The 21,159-nt window shown below is 31.2% G+C and overlaps 1 protein-coding gene across 1 annotated transcript; it reads right to left on the reverse strand.

Moving 5' to 3' along the window:
• Positions 1 to 15,828: 15,828 nt before the first annotated feature.
• LOC108333740 (bifunctional monodehydroascorbate reductase and carbonic anhydrase nectarin-3) lies at positions 15,829 to 19,283 on the reverse strand. The gene is made up of 7 exons (XM_017569215.2): positions 19,151 to 19,283; positions 18,744 to 18,934; positions 17,329 to 17,435; positions 17,120 to 17,222; positions 16,628 to 16,801; positions 16,180 to 16,242; positions 15,829 to 16,051 (listed from the first exon to the last, which is right to left on the reverse strand). The coding sequence occupies exons 1-7, from the start codon at positions 19,230 to 19,232 to the stop codon at positions 15,971 to 15,973; spliced, it is 801 nt and encodes a 266-aa protein (XP_017424704.1). The 5' UTR covers positions 19,233 to 19,283; the 3' UTR covers positions 15,829 to 15,970.
• Between the last annotated feature and the right edge of the window lie 1,876 nt (positions 19,284 to 21,159).

Here is a 21,159-nt window from a genome sequence, read left to right on the forward strand (position 1 = left end):
CTTGATAAATATAATAAGATACCATTTAAATAGTGTTCACGAACGAACGAAATATACAAATACATATAGATATACTTAAGTTTACCATCAAACACCAAGGAACGAATATCCTTGGTTGAACGCTTATATACAGATATTACAGAACGAAGACGCTCGGTCCTCAACTGGAATTCTTTCCAAATTAAAGAATCCAGTTCCAACCGAGTCCACAGGAAAACCCAACGGTCAAAGATCTTCAGTGACGAACATCAATTTTCACATAAAACTCTAGACTTAGAATTCATAATATTATCAATACATTTCTCAACATCTATCTTCATACATTCATACATCCATATCATAGTAAATATTCACACTTTATACAGTCAAAACATATCAACAATCATACTTCATATTCATTCAGAAATCAACGAACGTACATCCATTTAAAACAAGAATTTTAATCAAATTATATAAGCTTCCCTTACCTCTTAACGTGACGGAACGCTCACAGCTATGGTTACTGGTTCACCTCTACAAATCCTTCTACCCTCAACGTTTGACAACTTCCGAAACTAAACCAAACAGAAAATCCAAAAACTCTCAGAACAAGATGATTGATTCATGCAACCCATAAACTAGGTTTGCATGTACTAGGAAACCACACGGCTGAGGGAGAGATGAACTTACCAGCTCGGAATCGAAGACTGATCGGTTCAAATGAATGCCCTCGACGCCGGGAATGCTCAGGTGTGGTATGTTTGATGATCGGAGGAGAAAAGAGTAAGATTTCGTAGAGAGAAGATGAAGAAATCTTAGAGAGAAGCAGGAGAAAAATGGAGTTTCAGAAGGTTGAAGAAGATGGTTGCATGCAGAGATTGACGTGAATTTTTGAAAACTCAGAGTTTTACTTCTACCGTCAAAACCGAACAGCCACTCCACTGCTCACACCTGTCTTCCAATCAGATGGGTTTTGGGTGGATTTTTAATGGATTTGACACCAATCTTTTTGTATAATTTTTATAAAAACTAATTTGTTAAAAATAAATTATGTGTTCATTGGAAGACGACTTAGGATTAAATTTATCTTTTCTATTTTATTAACTATTATCTTAATAATACTAAAGTTGTTATAATTTAATATTATTAATTTGATTACATCAAGTATAGTGTTATCACCCACTTATACAATAATCTATTCTAATATTAAAATATGATCATCGCAGAAACAATAATCATAAATGGAAAGGTAAACTAACCTAAGAAAGTAAAAACCTTAATTTTGAATATAATCTCTGAAAGTGTTTGAAATCCCAGAACATTTGAAAAATAATCTCTTTCCAAAAATAATTTATTTCATTAAAATAGACATATAAAGGTTCAGCATGTTAGACTACGAGAAAAGTAGACAAACTTAAAAATTTTGTTTTTCTTAATCATACTCTTTCAAAAATCACTTTTAAACAGCTGTCAACATCTAATTTTGCGGAATTTAAAATTAAATAAAAATATATATAATAAGTCATAAACAAAAAAATACCAAAAAATAAATAAATATAGAAAAGTAAATAATATTAAAAAAAAAAGCCTAAATTTACGTGTGGTTTTTGTCTGCCATAATCTCATCTACGGATCTCTCTTCTTCATAAATAATAGAAAATGAAAAAATAATAAAAAGTATTTTTTTGCCGCACCTGTCTTTTATTCTAAATCTTGTCTACCCATCCTAATGTCCATTTGCCCATTATTTATCCATCTGGAGAAAAAGGGGAGCCAGCAAGGATTCGGCAAGATTCTTTCACTGTATGATCACGTTACAAGCTGCTCTAAACATTTTTTTAATTATAAAAGTGGGAGGCACTGACGAAAAAAGAGAAGAGATTTTGGAGTCATTTCTTTATGGAATGATGACAATTAACCCACCACTGAGTGTGACTACCGACAGGGATGTTATTTTTCTTTTTAAAGGAACTTCTTCTTAACTAGCCCGGACCCGAACTTCACTCGGCATCATCCTCGCCAAGCCAATTTCTCATTTCAACATTCTTCTCAAGATCCTTCAATTAAAAGACTGTAAACTCATCTCTTGCCACTCAATACAATCATCTCCCTTAGACCAAATACCTTCTATCCTCCATATTTCTGGACATAATCTTTTCTCAAAAAGACTCAATCACAGTATATTGGATATCATCCACGCCATTTGTTCCAGAATCAGAAATCATCCAATTCCCTTCATATCAATCTGGATGTGATGTTGATCCATCATGAGATTTTTGAATCAATGAACCCATTCTGATATCCCAACCTCCATTTACACATCAAGACCTTCATCCTTCAAATGCTCGGCACAGAAACCACAAAATCCCTTTACCATCTCTGACCTTTTTTTTTTTAAACTACAACATCAGATCAAATCAGAAATTAATCTTTAAAGAATAATTTGGGAGAGAGTGATTCACGTAGACTTAATTTTATTGAGCTTGATATAAGGTTTTTCTTTCGGAATCACAAGAAAATAAGTCTATTCACAGAAAAGAAGTCAAGTACATCGGGTCAGTGCCCATAACAAGTTTGGTGACAGTAAGGAGTGGAGGTGACGGTGCCAGACGTTGCCGCTGACGGTGCCACGATGCACAATGACAGGAACAGTGGTGTTTGGCGTTTCAGGCACGATGTCCCGATCTTGCTCTGGTGGTATTTTGCGCGGGGCATGATTGTTCGCAAAGCTGCGTTGCTGCGAGGAGACGCAAGGGAGGGGCCTAGGGTAGGCGCTAATGAAGGAATAAGAAGGAAAGCAACTCCCCTAAGAAGCAACCGAGAATGGAGAAGAAGAAAAGGTTTCTGAGTTGAAAAGAAAAAAGGTTTTATTTTTTTCATTTAGTTTTAGTTTATTATTAGGTTTTTTTTTTCTTGCGCACCCCTTGTATGATAACCCTCGTCCCCTATGTCTTGTGTTTTATTGGCCTTGTTTGTTTGCCGCTTTTTAACCTTCACTGCACACACTCACTTCTAAAATCAAATATTCAAAAACTCATAAAACAAAATATAAAAACAAAAATATAAAAAATATATATAAAAATAAAGAAGTATAAAATCACAAAAAATAGTTTTTGAGCTTCTTGTAATGTATTTTTCCTCAATCATACGAATTAGGTTAAAAATCATAAAAAATACAAAAACATTTCAAAATCACAAAAATAATTTTATTTTCTATTTCTTTGTGTCTAATTTATTGTTCATGTCTAGCTCATGGTTCATGTTATGATGTTATTTTTCATGAAAATAATCCAAAAATACCAAAAAAATTATAAAATTTTCAAAAAATAAAAAATATCAATCTCTTCCAAATGGCAAAGAAGCTAGAACTACATGAATTCTTCATTAAATGTGTAGATACGTAGGAGCAAGGTTAATCTTTATTAAATTTACTTTCCAAAAATCCAAAATAATCTTTTAAACAATTTCACAAATCAATTTCTCAAATATCTTTCCAAACTTATTTTCAAAAGAACTAGGTACTCTTTAGGAACAAGGTCAATCCTTGTCGGACTTTCCAAAAAATTATAAAAATAGTGTCTTTCATCTTATTGCATTGTTATTTTTGGGATAATAACCATTTTTGAAAATCACATCAAGTTTACACATTTGATTAAAGGAATTGCCTTAGAGCAGACCCTATAGGGTGCTAATATCTCCCTACGCGTAACTGACTCCCAAGCTCAAAACTTTGATTTCGTAGACCAAGCTTTATTTTATGGTTTTTCCATAGTTTTTCAGAATAAACTATGGTGGTGACTCTCAAACTCTGATTTTCGAAACATTTATTATTTTTAAAGGTTTCGCCCTATCCCCGTCGTGATCCCGGTTGCCACAATAGTCATTTGAAAATTCAGATAATTTAAAACAACCTACAATAATTTTTAAAACACAACAATTTGGATAACTTAAGAGTTGTCTTGAATAGTTTAGTTCTCGGTTCATAGACATTTATATTCTAATCTTGACACTCAAGAATCAAGTATCAAATATTAATAAAGAGTTATCTGCTTAAATACATATTTCGTCTGGCTTTGACACTTCAAACCCCTCACAAGCAAGCCTTAATTCATAAACTTCTTAGTCCAAAGAAATATGTCCTCTGACCTTGACACTTAAGAAACAAGTATCAAACACAAGCCAATATAATTCTTTGTTAGAGACATTTGTCATTTGGCTTCGACACTTCAAAGACCTTTCACAAAACAACTACACTTAAACATAGTTCATAAAGTTTTTTGTTTAAAGACATTTGTCTTATGACTTTGACACTCTAAGAACTCCATTCTATCAAGCTACCCACCAAGAGGGATCCTTTAAACGCACACACTTAATGAACATGCTCTGAATAAAGAAATAAACAACACTCAAAAGAGCCTAATGTTGGCTGCAAAACCAACAAGTGCATTGGTCCTAGCATAACAAGTGATACATATTGTTCTCTCCTAAGGGACTTGTGTAACATTCAACAACTCTTACCCTATAACTCAAGTAGACCACAAAATTTACAAACACAAGAAACTCTTTTTTTGTATTTTCATTAAACAGTTGTAAAATATAATTTTTTTTCCCATTGTACGAAGTCATATGATGTGTTGGGCCACATAAACACCTTATTCCAAATTATATGGCCTTAGTATACCACAAATATATTTGTTAAAATGTACATGAAACATGTACTTTGGTTAATTTTGTTATAAATTGTGTCTCCCAGTAAATACGAGGAGTAATTTTGTTGAGTATATAATCACAATACACCCCCACAATCCTTGCTGTTATCGCTGTGATGCGCTTACTAGGCCATGCGCGTGCCCGGTATTCATGAGTGCTCTAGAGATCATGCCAAGATCTCATGCAAGCGGCCCCACTTGACACTCATATAGGTGATTTCATCAAGTATATGCTGCAAATCATACACCACCCGTAAGGGATATGAAGATCATTAAAACTTTGATTAATTACAAAGTTTAACCTCTCAATAATGCAGTCTCTAGCACTTTCACACACACACCATAGGAATGGACATATTTGATTTGAAATCAAATTAGTGCTATCAGAACTAACAAATGACTTGTTTTTACCCATATGAACCTTATTCATGGGATCTCCAATCACAAAGGTTGGGTTACCATCACTTGTTTGTTTGCTAGTGGCTTAAGTCCCATTCCCCTCGATGTTTCTAAGATCATATTTCTTCCTAAGGGTTTTGTCAAAGGATCGGCTAGATTCCGTTCTGACCTCACATAATCAATGGAAATAGTTCCACTCTTTAGCAGCTGCTTCACCAAATTATGTCTCAATTGAATATGTCTATTCTTTCCATTGTAATTCTTGTTTTTAGCTATAGCTATTGCGATTGGCAATCACAGTGTATTGACACCGATGTGGTTGGTTTCATTCCTAGTGGAATGTTTGCTAAGAAGTTTTTCAACCACTCAGCCTCACTTCAAGTCATCTCAAGAGCGACAAACTCAGATTCCATTGTTGATCTTGCAATAATAGTTTGTCTCGAAGATCTCCATGTCATCCACATACAAACATATAATGACACAATCACCATTTTCAAATTTAGAGTACACACATTTATCAGCATCATTAGGTGAAAAATCATCACATAACAATACATTATCTAGTTTTTCATGCCACTGTTTCGGTGCTTGTTTCAACCCATACAAAGATTTTAAAAGTTTACAAACTTTATTCTCTTGACCAGGTACTACACACCCTTCAGGTTGAGTCATATAAATTTCCTCTTCTAAATCACCATTTAGAAAGGCAGTTTTAACATCCATCTGGTGTATCACTAGCTTATGGATTGCTGCTAAGGCTAACAGAACTCGAATAGAGGAAATCCTAGTCATAGGGGCAAAAGTATCAAAGTAATCTATGTTGGGTTTTTGAGTAAAACCTTTTGCTACTAATCTTGCCTTATACTTCTCTATAGATCCATCAAGATGATATTTTTTCTTAAAGATCCACTTACAACCAATGGGTTTTGCTCCTTTAGGCAAATCTACTAAGGTCCAAGTATTATTTTTCTGAATTGATTCAATTTCAGTCTTAATGGCTTTATCCCACCGTTTTGCATCAGGAGCACTAATGGCTTCTACAAAGTTAATTGGATCATTATCAACTAGATAGGTATAGAAATCATTACCAAATGAAGTTTCCTTCCTCTGTCTTTTACTTCTTCTTAATTTCTCACACATGGCATCACTATTATTATTATTTTCTATAGGTTGAGACGTCTCACTAACCTTTAAAGGAAAAACATGTTCAAAAAACTCAGCATTTTTCGTCTCCATTATAGAATTTCTTTCAAGTATATCACTTTTAAGAACTAGAAACCTATAGGCAGCACTATGTTCAGCATAGCCTAAGAACATACAATCAGAGGTTTTAGAGCCTATTTTCCTTTTCTTAGGATCGGGTAACATCACCTTAGCTAGGCACCCCCACACTCTTAAATATTTAAGGTTAGGTTGATAACCTCTTCACAGCTCATACGGAGTTTTACCAGTTTTCTTATGAGGTATTCTATTTTGTAAAAAACACGCAGTAAGCAAGGCTTCTCCCCAAAGGTTATCAGGTGCACTAGAACTAATAAGCATAACACTCATCATCTCCTTAAGAGTTTTATTATTTCTCTCAGCTACTCCATTAGACTCAGGTGAATATGGTGGAGTTACCTCATGGATGATACCTTCTTTAACACAATAGTCATTAAATAACACATACTCACCACCTCTATCTGATCTAATCCTCTTAATTTTCTTATTTAATTGATTTTCTACTTCTGCTTTATAGGTAAGAAACACATCAAAGGCTTCATCTTTATGTTTGATTAAGTATACTTTGGTGTATCTAGAATAATCATGTATAAAGGTCACAAAATAATTTTTACCTCCTCTAGACATTGTTTGTTTCAAATCAGCTAAATCAGTATGAATTAAGCCTAACAATTCAGTTTGGCGTTCTACAAAGAAACATGTTTTCTTTGTTATTTTAGATTCTACACATATATCACACTTACTACTCTGTTTATCATGCATATTAATTAATCCTAGTTGTTTTAATTTCATAACATAAGAAGAATTTAGATGTCCTAATCTAGCATGCCATATATCATATGAATCAATAATATAAGCAGAAGAAGATCATTCATTAATATTTTCAGAAATGTTAAGTACAAAGAGACCCTGATCACAATATCCCTTCCCCACAAAAACATTATTTTTTGTCATTACAATCTTGTCTGACTCGAATGACACTTTAACCCCCACTTTTCCCAGTAGTGCTACAGAGATTAAATTAACTCTGATTGATGGCACATGTAGCACATCACTTAAGGCCAGAGTCTTTCCAGATGTGAGTTTGAGAAGAACTTTCCCTTTTCCCAGAACAGGAGTGGTCCTGGAATCACCGAGGTAAATGTGTTCTTCTCCATCCCCTACACTAGTGTAAGAGGTAAAAGTACTTCTGTTTGCACAGATATGCCTAGTAGCACCAGAGTCTACCACCCACTTGCTCACATTGGTCATCAGATTTACTTGAGAAACGACCGCAGCAATAATGTCATCTCCTTCGACTATATTAGCCTTAGGAGGATTGTCGTTTCTTACTCTGCGTCTGCACTGCGGTACATGATGGCCTGGCTTCCCACATACGAAGCAATTTCCTTTCTTCTTAAAGGTGGGGTTAGATGTGTTGGGGCGAAATTTTCGAAAATTATTTTTCTTATTGTGATCAGGTTTGTGTTCGTACCTTTTTGGAGCAGGTTTGTCTTCTATCATGTTTGCTTTTGCAGACAATGCTTTGGCCCTCACAGCAGCACATTCTTTTCTGTTGGTATCTTCAATAATTATGTGAGTGATCAGCTCTGAAAGTGACATTTGCTTGTGCCTATGTTTTAGTTGTTGCTTGTAATCAGTCCAGGAAGGCGGCATTTTCTTGATCAGAAGCTCTGAAACAAACTCATCTGGAAGAAGAACGTTCTCCGCTTTGATATCTTCGAGTAGCTTGTGGTAGTCATTAATTTGCGACTTTATGTCCTTATCTTCAACCATTTCCCAACGATAGTAATTCCCAATGATGAATCTTTGTCTGACTATATCTTCAGCAGTGTATTTGAGAATCAACGAATCCCAAATTTCTTTCGCTTCCTTATAGGAACAGTATACATCGAACAAATCGTTAGAGAGTGCACTAAGTAAAGTATGACGACATACCTTGTTTGCATGAACCCAATCTTCAACTTGTTTTGAATTTGAAGGGGGACTGGAGTCGGGTTTTGAAGATGAAAGAGCAAAAGCGACTCCGTACATGTCTAAGAGGGTTGACACGCGTTCTTGCCAGCGCCGGAAATTCTGACCAGAGAAGACATCAATTTTTGATACATCCGGGAAAGGTTTTGCGAAGACCGTCTGAGTTCCGGAAACATTATTCTGATTCTCCGGGATTGAGTTGTTGTTGTTGTCAGCCATAAGTCCTTAAGATTGTTGTATAAGCTGACAAAAGTAGAATAAAGATCACGAAATATATACTTCCTGAGGCGTGTAGATCACTGTCCTTAAGGACTTATCCGCGGTGTATTGCGCAAGCCCCCAAGGATACAACAGGAACTTCTCAGAATTTCTGAGGATCTCAGAACTAGCAAGGATCTCTTAGAGAGAATAAATAAACCCAAAATATTTTAAGGAATAAAAGACAAGAGAGAAAACAAAAGAATTATTAGAGAATGAGAGGAAGAGAAGAGTGTGAAAAGATGTGATTTGGAAAGGATGAAAGTGCTCTATTTATAGAGTTCATGGATCAGACCCATTATCCAAAACACCTAAAATATCTTCTATTAAAATAAATGATTTTTAATAAAATAAAGAACGTTGAAGCAAATTATAACGTTGCAACGAGCCTTGCGGGAAGTTAATATTGGAGGCAAGAAGCTTGCGGTCCAAGCTCAGAAAGATTCTTCCGCTTTTGATGGAAGCACGAGACTTGAAGCTGCATCATTCCACCGAGTATTGCGAAACATGCACAGTCAAAAACCAATACTAGATATTTTGCAATATCAGTGTAACGATATAGTTTTTGTAACATTTTACAGGTAAACAAAAATGAAAGGCTTGTTAATTAATCAAATAAATAATGGTTATGAATATGGATATTTTTTCTTTGTTTTAACTGGATAACATATAATTGATAGATGACATATATCTTGAGTTTCTTCGTAAGTGTTATCATACAATCTTTATGGATACTATTCATTAATATTATTATAAGGAATCAAAGTTAGTATGGATGATTTTTTCTTTTTTTCATACATATATTGCAGAACTTTCACTTTACATATAAATAAAAGATATAAAATAATTACATATTTCTAAATCATTAGTAACACTGACTTTTAAGAAAGTAAAAAAAAAAATGAATTCGACAATAAAATTGGTGAGTCGAGACTTCTTACCTTCTATTAAGATCTGCCACTAGTTATATTATGAAACATGTTTATTTTGAAACTAGCTCTTAAATGGAGATGACATGTATTTTGGTTCTCCCATCTTAATTTATGAATAAAATTTACTGCTTTGAAATCATTAAAGATAAAAATAATTTTTTCATTTATTTCGAACAAATTTATGTGAAGAGGACTAATTTATATTTAAACCTACATGTCAAAAACGAAGAGTTTCTAATACAAGGATATGTTAGTTTTCGCATAAAAAGTTGAATTTCTAAAATTATATTTGGAATTCCTGATAAAATCAGTCACTGTGGGTTCAGACAAAATACTGAATTTTTATCCATGCAGTTTTTTTCTTCGAAAAAAACGTAACACTAACAACAGGATCATGTAACACGTAATACTGATTCGTAATTAAAAAAAAAAGATAAATTGCTTTTTAAGGGAAAAAAAACAAGCATATTACATATTCTTTATTTATAAAAATTAAATACGGTTGAATTTTTAAAGCAACCCAAACCACATACATATTACCTAATTAATGCGAATAATTAATGTAAAATAAACTAGACTGTCAAAATTAAAAGTAAGTCATTCAACTAAATAGATCCTACTATCGCGTTATATATATATATATATATATATATATATAAGAATTAAAAAAAGTTAATTTTACTTTATATATTTAAATGTTTTGAAGCATTAAAAACATATCATACATATGTTTCAAAGTGAAAAATACTATCTTTTTCATAAGTGAAAACTAATTATAAACTTAATATTACTTGAGAGTTTAGCAAACAATTCAATACTTGATACCAGATTCAGGGATTAAAGTATATATTAACCTCTTAAACTAAATACCGAATTGTTTTAGCCAATCTATACCAAGTTTTCAAAAAGAAGTTATTCCTAAAATTTCATAAAAACTTTAAACCAGAAAACCTATATTTACATGTTCATATTCTTACTCATCCTCTATAAGAATTGTCTTATCCATATAGTTTGTCTGGTAATGATAACTCTACTTATATAATACAAATTAGGTTTAACTTAAAAAATGTAATGAATGGAATAGTTTTAATCTAGAATTTTAGAAATTTAGTTGAATTTCTAACCATTACGTCATGTTCGGAAGTGACAAGAGTGGCGTTGGCAGGTTGATAGTTCCTTTGAATCCCAGAACCGAGGACAACATTCGCCGTGAATAGGTTAATAGGAGATTGTCTGGTTCCATCTCTACACAAAGGCCACGTATTTGCCCAGTTAGAGGGGCCATTTGGACTAGAAGGATCATAGTCAAACTCCTCTGCATTTTTCAAAATAACATATTTCAACTCTATTTTCTACACAAATGAATTAATCGCATGCTTAAAATATTGTTATTGAAATAGAAATTACCCTGCCTTTCACTTTTTTCTACGTAATATGTTTTCAAAGTAATAGGTTTTTGGAAAACTAATTCCATATACACTCAATATGCTTAAGAAATAAAGCTTATGGTTAACATATTTCTCACCAGACATTGCTGAGGGGAAGAGTAGAACAATGAGAATGAATAAGCTGTGAGCAAAGGCTTGGATAGACATGGCACGATCCATTTTTCGTAATTGTAATTTGTATGGAGTGAGTTGTGAGGAATATTGTGACGTATGTTTCCTTTTATAGAGGTTATCTCTTTTGGAAAGTCTAATTAATTAAGTCAAAACAATATTGGATATCGACATGTCCTTTTATTTTCTTTAGTTGACTTCTAAAACTTGGAAGCAGCCTTCTCCAATTAAGAAGTTTTAATTATAGTATGGTTTCAATTAAATATTCATTTAGAGATGCGAAATGTACTAATATTAATAGATTAATAGATTACATATACTGGAATAATTACGTGTCTAGGTGTATAATTGTTGGAAAATCAATGTAATTTAACGAGAGGATATACCAAATTTAAGTGGTGTTTTAGAGTATTTTAAATAGAGTATATGTGTTCTGGTTGATATTTTGAATATATTGCTTATGAAATATATATGGTTTTAGATTTATATTAGTCAAGTGGACTATTGAAACAACTCTAAGTTATGCTCGTCATTTTACATGTTATGAGTATTTGAAGAAACGACTTAATAAAATATGATTTCAAATAACGAGTATTCATTTACTTGTATTATCATTTATTATAACGAGGCATGCTTATTGTTTATGCTGGATTGGGACGAGATGACTCCTGCTGAATTCTTCTATTTGATCAGCGTATGCTCCTCTCTCTGTTCTGGATAACCGATGGGATAGAGGGGGTGACTTGCAAAAAATACTTCGATACTCAAGTCATAAATGTTTCATAAAAAGGTCTATATGATTATTTCAAAAAAAGGTCTTTTTACCTGGACATTAATGTAGTATTTATAGGCCTTACAACCTGTTAGTTGCATAATAGCATAACCGATCTGTTATGTTTATTGTGTAAGAGGATAACCGATCGATCCCGCTTATTATGTAAGAGGACAACCGATCGGTCCTTCTTTTTGTGTAAGAGGATAACCAATCGGTCCTGCTTATTGTGTAGGAGGACAACTGATTGGTCCTTCTTTTCTTCTGTACTGGTTGGTCACACCCCACTTTGGAGAAAGCCATCTCTTTAGCTCTCTTTTCCATGTGCTGATCTGTCGCATCTTGCTAATCAAGGATAGCTTTTGGAGACGACCCATCACCCCACTAATCGCTGCACCCCACTAATTAAAAGCAACTTTGAAGAGGGTGTTCACCGGTACACGAGGACCCACCAGTACACGGGAATAGACACTTATCTAATCTTTTATTCAAAAAAATTTCAATATAAGAATTCATTTACACTAGTCGTCCAGAAACCTTTAGTTTTAATATTATTAATGAAATTTTTGAGAAAAAAAAACTTAAAAATATAATATCAATGAAACATGAGTTCAAGGGTTTGACATCACCTTCAATTCAATAAGATAATAATGAGTTTACTGGTCTTTCATATATGGTTCTCAACTTTATTACATTTATTTAATATTAGACTTAAATTCACTTGCATTTCCAATAAAATACAATATTTAGTTCAAGTGACAAAGAATTATGACTTCAAATAGAATTAACACCGAAACTTAAATATTGAAATTAATTAAAATAGAAAATTGGAAATTAGAATCATACAAAGAAAACCTAGACAAATACAATATGTCACAAATAAAAGGTTTGATGATGTAAGAATTGTAAGAACTTAGAAAATAAAGTATTAGAGTACATAGGTATATTAAAATAATGAGACCGAGTATTTTATTTTAAAAATAAGTCAATAATATAAATAAAATTTTTTAAACTCGTCTCATTACCTAAAACATTGTTTATCTCTCTAAAACAATATTCTCTTAACCTCTCTACCATCTCTCTAAGATTTCTTACTCCTAAGTAATAGAATAAACAATATAAAAATTGCAACAAGTGAAACTAATAATAAAATAAAATAAAAATCATAAGAGCTTAAGGTTACTCTTTAATAAAATGTAAATATTCTGATACATTTTTATGAAATAAAAACTAATATATAACCACTTCAATAAATTATTTTACGAAATACTTAAATTTTAATTATTTCCAACTATTTAACCTTAATTTTACATAATTCATGAATAGGATGCTTCCAAACTTCCAAACTTAATGAACATGTCAAAACCATCTTATAATGGTTTAAGAAAAAAATTTATGCGATTCCACATGTTTCTGAAAGTTTATTGAGGTTATCTCGTGGGCTCGTGGGCTCGTGGGATGAACACATATGTCATTACATATGGTGGATACTATATAAACAATATTTCTTTTCAGACAAAGATAGAAGATGACAAAAGCAGAGTTCAAAATAGTGGCGTTACACTACAAGCTGAAGCTGTGCACTTTGCTAGTTCTAAAGACAAAAATTCAATCACAGCATCCATGAGTTATTTTGAAATAATACAAGAAATATGGGAAGTTGATTATGTCAGCTTTAGAGTCCCAGTTTTCAAGTGTAAATGGGTTGATATAAATTCTGGTGTCATGACAGATGACTTTGGTTTCACATTGGTAGACTTGAACAAGATGAATTATACTGATGAACCATTTATCATGGCTAGTCAAGCAAGATAAATATTCTACGTAAATGATCCAGCGAATAAAAAAATGGTCAGTGATTTTAGAAGGAAAAAACATGCAAGGATATGATGATGAAGATTTTCTTGATATACTTGAGACAACATCTGTTGCATCAAGACCCATTGAAGACTCAGTTGATGACGCTGCCTATGACATCCAGGCAATTCATAGTAATCACAATGAAGGGATCTGGGAGAAAACAATATCTTAATAGATTGTGATATTTTTTGTGTTGACTTTATATGTAGTTTCATTATATTTGAATTATTACTAACCTTGTATATATTTTTCAGGTATGTCGGCCTCAGACTCAGATCAGGACAGACCAGATGTGGTCGAGGCGTCACACGATTGCCAGATGTGACATTCGGACGCGTTGATGGGCAGAGGATACATGTTCACATTGACCCCATATTAGGTCAGGCATCAGGGCCATATGCTGATAGGTTTAGGAGTTATCTAGGTAAGTTAGCAAAAAGTCATGTCTCTATCCTTCATGCATCTTGGGATGACGTCCTAGAGGTCGACAAGAACCTCTTATGGCAAGATATTCAGGTATGTTTACTTAAAAGAATTTTGATATACTTATTTATTTTATCTTATTATGTCATTAACATGTTTTTTTGTTTTAAATAGCAACATTATGATATTCCAAACACAATACAAATTAGAAAGAAAGCGTTATCGCATATAGCGATAAGATGGAGGGATTTCAAGACAAGGCTGACATGACTATATGTCTTTGGAGACAAACAACATGAAAATCCATGTTAGCATTATACCTTCACAGAGGAGGAGTGGATACAAATGACTGGAATGAGGTAATGATGCATACCTTGAATACATTACAAATCAAATTCATCTTTAAACATACATGAAACCATAATGAATTTTTTTTCATTTTGCAGTGCTTCAAGAGTACATCTCATATACCAGAGGACACAATTGGGCAGATAAGGCAGGAGTGGACAACTTATCTTCTGCAAAGATGGAGCTAGGATCACTTATATTTCTTGTTGAACATTAGTTTAGTTTAAGTTTATATTTTTATAGTTTTGGTATTGGATTGTTTTTTACATTAAGTAGAACTTTCTTTATATGAAACGCATATATATATATATATATATATATATATATATATATATATATATATATATATATATATATATATATATATATATATATATATATATAGTATATTGTTCTGGGACAATTTTCTGTTTTTCAGGTGTGGTTTTATTGCAAAAATAAATCAATTTTAAAAAAAAAAACACCAGTAGACGTCGGTTAATGTACTGCCCGACGTCTATAGACGTTTGTCAATGCACACACCGACGTCCAATGAGTTACAGTGAACAAAACGTTTCAGGACCTATAGACGTCCGATATTCTTACATCCGACGTCTCTATAGATGTTGGATATATCCAGTCTGACGTCGTGTATGCCACCTCCGACGTCTACATAAACGTCGGATATACACTACCCGACATCTAATTAACGTCACTCACAAAGACGTCAAATACATATCCGACGTTAAAAGACCAAAATAACATACGTCTAAAGTTCTTTCTGCACTAGTAGTTTATTATCAAAACATGCTTAAAATTGGAAAGGACGACTAACATTAATTAATGAGTTAAGGAGAATTAAGTGAAACGAGAGGTAAGTATCAATTATTTCAAGGGTAATTAACTTCGTACAAATCACATAAATTTATAACAGATTTAACGATTAATTAAATTAACAAACTTTTTAAATGAATATAACTTAGTAAAAAATATTATCTATAATGCAAACACAAAAAAGGCTTTTTATTATCTACACTGTATTTGTTCTTAAAAAATGTAATAATGTTTTTAACTCATAATTTTATTATATAATATGAACTATGTTATGAGTTATATATGTTATCGGAGATATGATGTTGGATATTGAAATAATTTCCGCTTTTCATTGTTTGTTTTAATCAGTGTATGTTTTGCTTGTTCATAATATATGTTTTTATATAATATTAAATTTTATTATACATATATAGATATTTTGAATATATAAATTATACTATAATTATATTTTAGGTTTACAATATACTCCATACTTTAATCTGCAATGTGCTGCTTTCTTTAAGACTAGTAATTTTATTTTTATAAGGATCACACATTGAAAAAGCAAGAAACTAATGACACAAAACCATGGTTTTGGACAATGAGATAAAAGTAGTAATTCATTACTCATCATTATCGAGAACATAAATGACATTATTTTTAGTATTGTTGGTGCAGTGGTTTGACAATGTTTATTTTAACCTAATGTGTTACATTGTGAACTGCCTCAAACAAAAGTGTGCTTCAATTTCCATTTGTATGTAAGTAGAGTTTCACTGGACGAGCGTTTCTTGGTTGCACTGGTCTAGCATTCTCAAATGTTTCCTACAATATCAATAAAAAATAATCAAAACTGTATATTAAAAAACTTAAACAATAATTTGATGATCTATGCATTGTTTGTCTTGATGGTATCAATGAAAAATAATTAATAGACATGATGAATAACTTACATCACCGGCTCCATCAACTGCTGCTCGAATCAACTCTTTTTGCGCCCTTGAGACTGTTTTGCCCTAAAATCAATATTGAAAGACTTATTATTATTATTTTTAATATTTTTCTCGTATCTATATTTTTTACATTTATTTATCTTCCTTTTCCACTCATGCACTTTAAAAACATGTTCTATATTGAAATTAGAATATTAAGCAATATAGAAAGAGTTAAAGCGAGAATGTACGTATATATTAAAAGGAAGATGAAAATAATAGTCACAATGATAAGTTCATAATTACTATTTATAAATTTATAGATAAGATTCATAATAAAACATATGTTTAAGTTAAGAAAAATAAACTTTTCACTAATATAAAAGTAAATCTATATATTAAATTGTTAATTTGTGTAAAATTTAAACTCCACTCTAGTGAAATTAATGGAGAATAAAAGAACACAGACCTCTCCAGTGAAAACAGTCCAAAGAACATTTTCATTGCAAGGAGGAACTGTAAGAGAACCATTATATCTAAAATACTTGTTTCCTGTTATCCCTGTTACATCATCTGGATCAACAACACCTATTGGTATTTCTCTCGTCTGGTTTTCAGCCAGAATCTGTAACTCATCTCCTATCTGTAAATCAAACAAAAAACTGTACGTTCAGCAACAAATTTACCATAGAATTTGTCTAGTCATTCAATTTTCTTTTTGTCAATAATAATGTTTCGTATGATTAAGCTTTTATTTATATAAATGAATACAAACTTGATTACGTAAAATCGAGTTAAAATTAAAGTTAAAGTTCTAACATTTACTACTTTTTATTATAATGATTTTTGGATAACCATTTGTTATTTTTTCCAAACAAACGCATGCATGCTGAGAGTAACATCTGTGAATCATACACCATCATAAACAGAGACAAGAGCAACAAAAATCTCCTGTGTTTACCGTTGAAATGAAGCTATCTGGATTCCCATGCCTCGATACAACTCCAGTCACTGCAATATTTCCAGCTAAACTTCTATGCACCATGTGTAACTCTAGATCATACCTACAGTTTGAGAAATACACGAAAAAAATTTAATTTTAAAATACATGTTGGGTGAGTTCTTTTATACATATTAGAACAATGTAATAAATTAAGAAAAAAAAAGCACCTTATGCCGTTGATTTTGTGTTCAGAGGGAGAGTGCCAATGAGCTTGTAGTAGGTTGTATTGAGTTCCGTTAATTGTAATATACCCTGCATTCTCAGTCCAGTTTATCTGTATTTTACATGTAAACAAAAATGAAAGACTTGTTAATTAATCAAATCAATAATGCTTATGATTATGGTAAGTTTACTCTTTTAAGTTTGTGACTTTGTTTTAACTGGATAACATATAATTGATAGATGACATATATCTTGAGTTTCTTCGTAAGTGTTATCATACAATCATTATATGGATGGATGGTTTTTTTCTTTTTTTCATACATATATTGCAGAACTTTCACCTTACATATAAATAAAAGATATTAAATAATTACATACTTCTTAATCATTAAAAACACTAACTATTAAGAAATTAAAAAAAATGAATTCGACAATAAAATTGGTGAGTCGAGACTTCTTACCTTCTATTAAGATCTGCCACTAGTTATATTATGAAACATGTTCATTTTGAAACAAGCTCTTAAATGGAGATGACCAAGTATGTTGGTTCTCCCATCTTAATTTATGAATAAAATTAACTGTTTTGAAATTATTAAAGATAAGAATATTTTTTTCATTTATTTCGAACAAATTTATGTGAAGAGGACTAATAAAAAAACTTAACACTAACAACAGGATCATGTAACACGTAATACTGTTTCGTAATTAAAAACAGGACAAATTGCTTTTTAAGGAAAAAAAAAACAAGCATATTACATATCCTTTATTTATAAAAATTAAAAACAGTTAAATTTTTAAAGCAACCCAAACCACATACATATGACCTCATTAATGCGAATAATTAATGTAAAATAAAATAGAATGTCAAAATTAAAAGTAAGTCATTCAACTAAATAGATCCTACTATCGCGTTATATATATATATATATATATATATATATAAGAATTAAAAAAAGTTAATTTTACTTTATATATTTAAATGTTTTGAAGCATTAAAAACATATCATACATATGTTTCAAAGTGAAAAATACTATCTTTTTCATAAGTGAAAACTAATTATATATAAACTTAAAATTACTTGAGAGTTTAGCACACAATTCAATACTTGATACCAGATTCAGGGATTGAACTATATATTAACCTCTTAAACTAAATACCCAATTATTTGAGCCAATCTATGCCAAGTACTTAAAAAGAAGTTATTCCTAAAATTTCATAAAATTTTTAAACCAAACAAGAAAACCCATATTTAATGTTGTTCATATTCTTACTCGTCCTGTATAAGAATTGTCTTATCCATATAGTTTGTCTGGTAAGGATAACTCTACTTACATAATACAAATTAGGTTTAACTCAAAAAATGTAATGAATGGAATAGTTTTAATCTAGAAATTTTAGAAATTTAGTTGGATTGCTCACCATTACGTCATGTTCGGAAGTAACAATAGTGGCGTTGGCTGGTTGATAGTTCCTTTGAATCCCAGAACCGAGGACAACATTCGCCGTGAATAGGTTAATAGGAGATTGTCTGGTTCCATCTCTACACAAAGGCCACGTATTTCCCCAGTTAGAGGGGCCATTTGGACTTGAAGGATCATAGTCAAACTCCTCTGCATTTTTCAAAATAACATATTTCAACTCTATTTTCTACACAAATGAATTATTCGCATGCTTAAAATATTGTTATCGAAATAAAAATTATCCGGCCTTTCGCTTTTTTCTACGTAAAATGTTTTCAAAATAATAGGTTTTCAAAAAATAATCTCCACATAGATATACACTCAATATGCTTAAGAAATAAAGCTTATGGTTAACATATTTCTCACCAGACATTGCTGAGGGGAAGAGTAAAACAATGAGAATGAATAAGCTGTGAGCAAAGGCTTGGATAGACATGGCACGATCCATTTTTCGTAATTGTAATTTGTATGGAATGAGTTGTGAGGAATATTGTGAAGTATGTTTCCTTTTATAGAGGTTATCTCTTTTGGAAAGTCTAATTAATTAAGTCAAAACAATATTGGATATCGACATGTCCTTTTATTTTCTTTAGTTGACTTCTAAAACTTGGAAGCAGCCTTCTCCAATTAAGAAGTTTTAATTATAGTATGGTTTCAATTAAATATTCATTTAGAGATGCGAAATGTACTAATATTAATAGATTAATAGATTACATATACTGGAATAATTACGTGTCTAGGTGTATAATTGTTGGAAAATCAATGTAATTTAACGAGAGGTTATACCAAATTTAAGTGGTGTTTTAGAGTATTAAATAGAGTATGTGTTCTGGTTGATATTTTGAATATATTGTTTATTGAAGCAACTCTCAAGTTAGGCGTCATTTTACATGTTATGAGTATTTGGAGAGAGGATTTATTGTATAAATATAAATAAAATATGAGTTTAAATCAAGACTGATCATTTAGTTGTACCATCATTCACATAACAGGCGCATTTACGTGATTTTTTATACGAAAAACTTTCAATATACGAACTCATTTACATAGTCCTCAAAACTAACTTTTGGCTTTGATATTATTTGAGTTTTTTTCAACAGAAATTCACTCAGAGATATAATATCAATTAAAATCAAGAGTTTGATATCACCTCTAACTCAATAAATCAATGAATTTACTAATTTTTCATATATAATTTTTAATTTTCTCATTTTTACTTAATGTGAAATTGTAATTTATCTTTTGAATTTTTAATAAAATACAAGATTCAATATTAATCAAGTGACAAAAAAAAATTACTTAATGATATAGCTTTAAATAGAATTGACATGGAAACTTAGATATTAAAATTAAATAAAATAAAATACTGAAAATTAATGTAAGGATGATTGCCATAAACATTAGGAAACTAGGACATTCTTAATAAGATTACAAATTGCACGAAAGAACCCCAATAAAGAAATTCTTATTGCTATCTTAACAAAATTTCAAAATGTATAAATACAAATTTAATTGTAGGTCTTACCTTGTCTCTAAGTAAATAAACAAGAAAAATATGTTGAAAGTCTCACATCAACTAGAGATAAGGCCAAATTATAATATATATATATATATATATATATATAAAAGTAGGACGCAAACCTCACCTTACAAGCCAGTTTTGTGGGGTTGGAGTTGGTTAAGCTTAAAAACTACTTTTTATTATGGTATCAGAGTCAGGTTTAAAGTCTATCCTAACGAGATCTATGTGGACATTCTATTCCACTCTCTATTGGGCCATTATCGAATCACCTATTAATTTCTATTCTCACACTCAAGATGTCTATACTTCGGCGTGAAGGGGTGTGTTGAAAGTCTCACATCGACTAAAGATAAGGTCAAATTATAATATATAAGTGGGAGTGCAAACCTCACTGCAAACCTCATCTTACAAGCCAGTTTTGTGGGGTTGAGTTAGACTTAAAAACCACTTTATAATAAAATACAATTCTTATATTCCATAAGATAAATCTTTATCTTCTAGAAGTCACACTCAACAAATTTGTATTATATTTGAATATATATATATATATATATAGATAATTTTTTTTACATGTTTTCAAACATAACTAAAAAAATTATAAAATTACTAATAGAATAAACAATATAAAAGTTACAACAAGTGAAACCAGTAATAAAATAAAATAAAAATCATAAGAGCTTAAGGTTACTTTTTAATAAAATTATAATATATATATATATATATATATATATATATATATATATATATATTATAATTTGGCCTTATCTCTAGTCGATGTGAGACTTCCAACACATCCCTTCACGCCTCACTTATATATATATATATATATATATATATATATATATATATATAT

Source organism: Vigna angularis, chromosome 11 (assembly GCF_016808095.1).
Source record: "Vigna angularis cultivar LongXiaoDou No.4 chromosome 11, ASM1680809v1, whole genome shotgun sequence".
Classification (NCBI taxonomy): domain Eukaryota; kingdom Viridiplantae; phylum Streptophyta; class Magnoliopsida; order Fabales; family Fabaceae; genus Vigna; species Vigna angularis.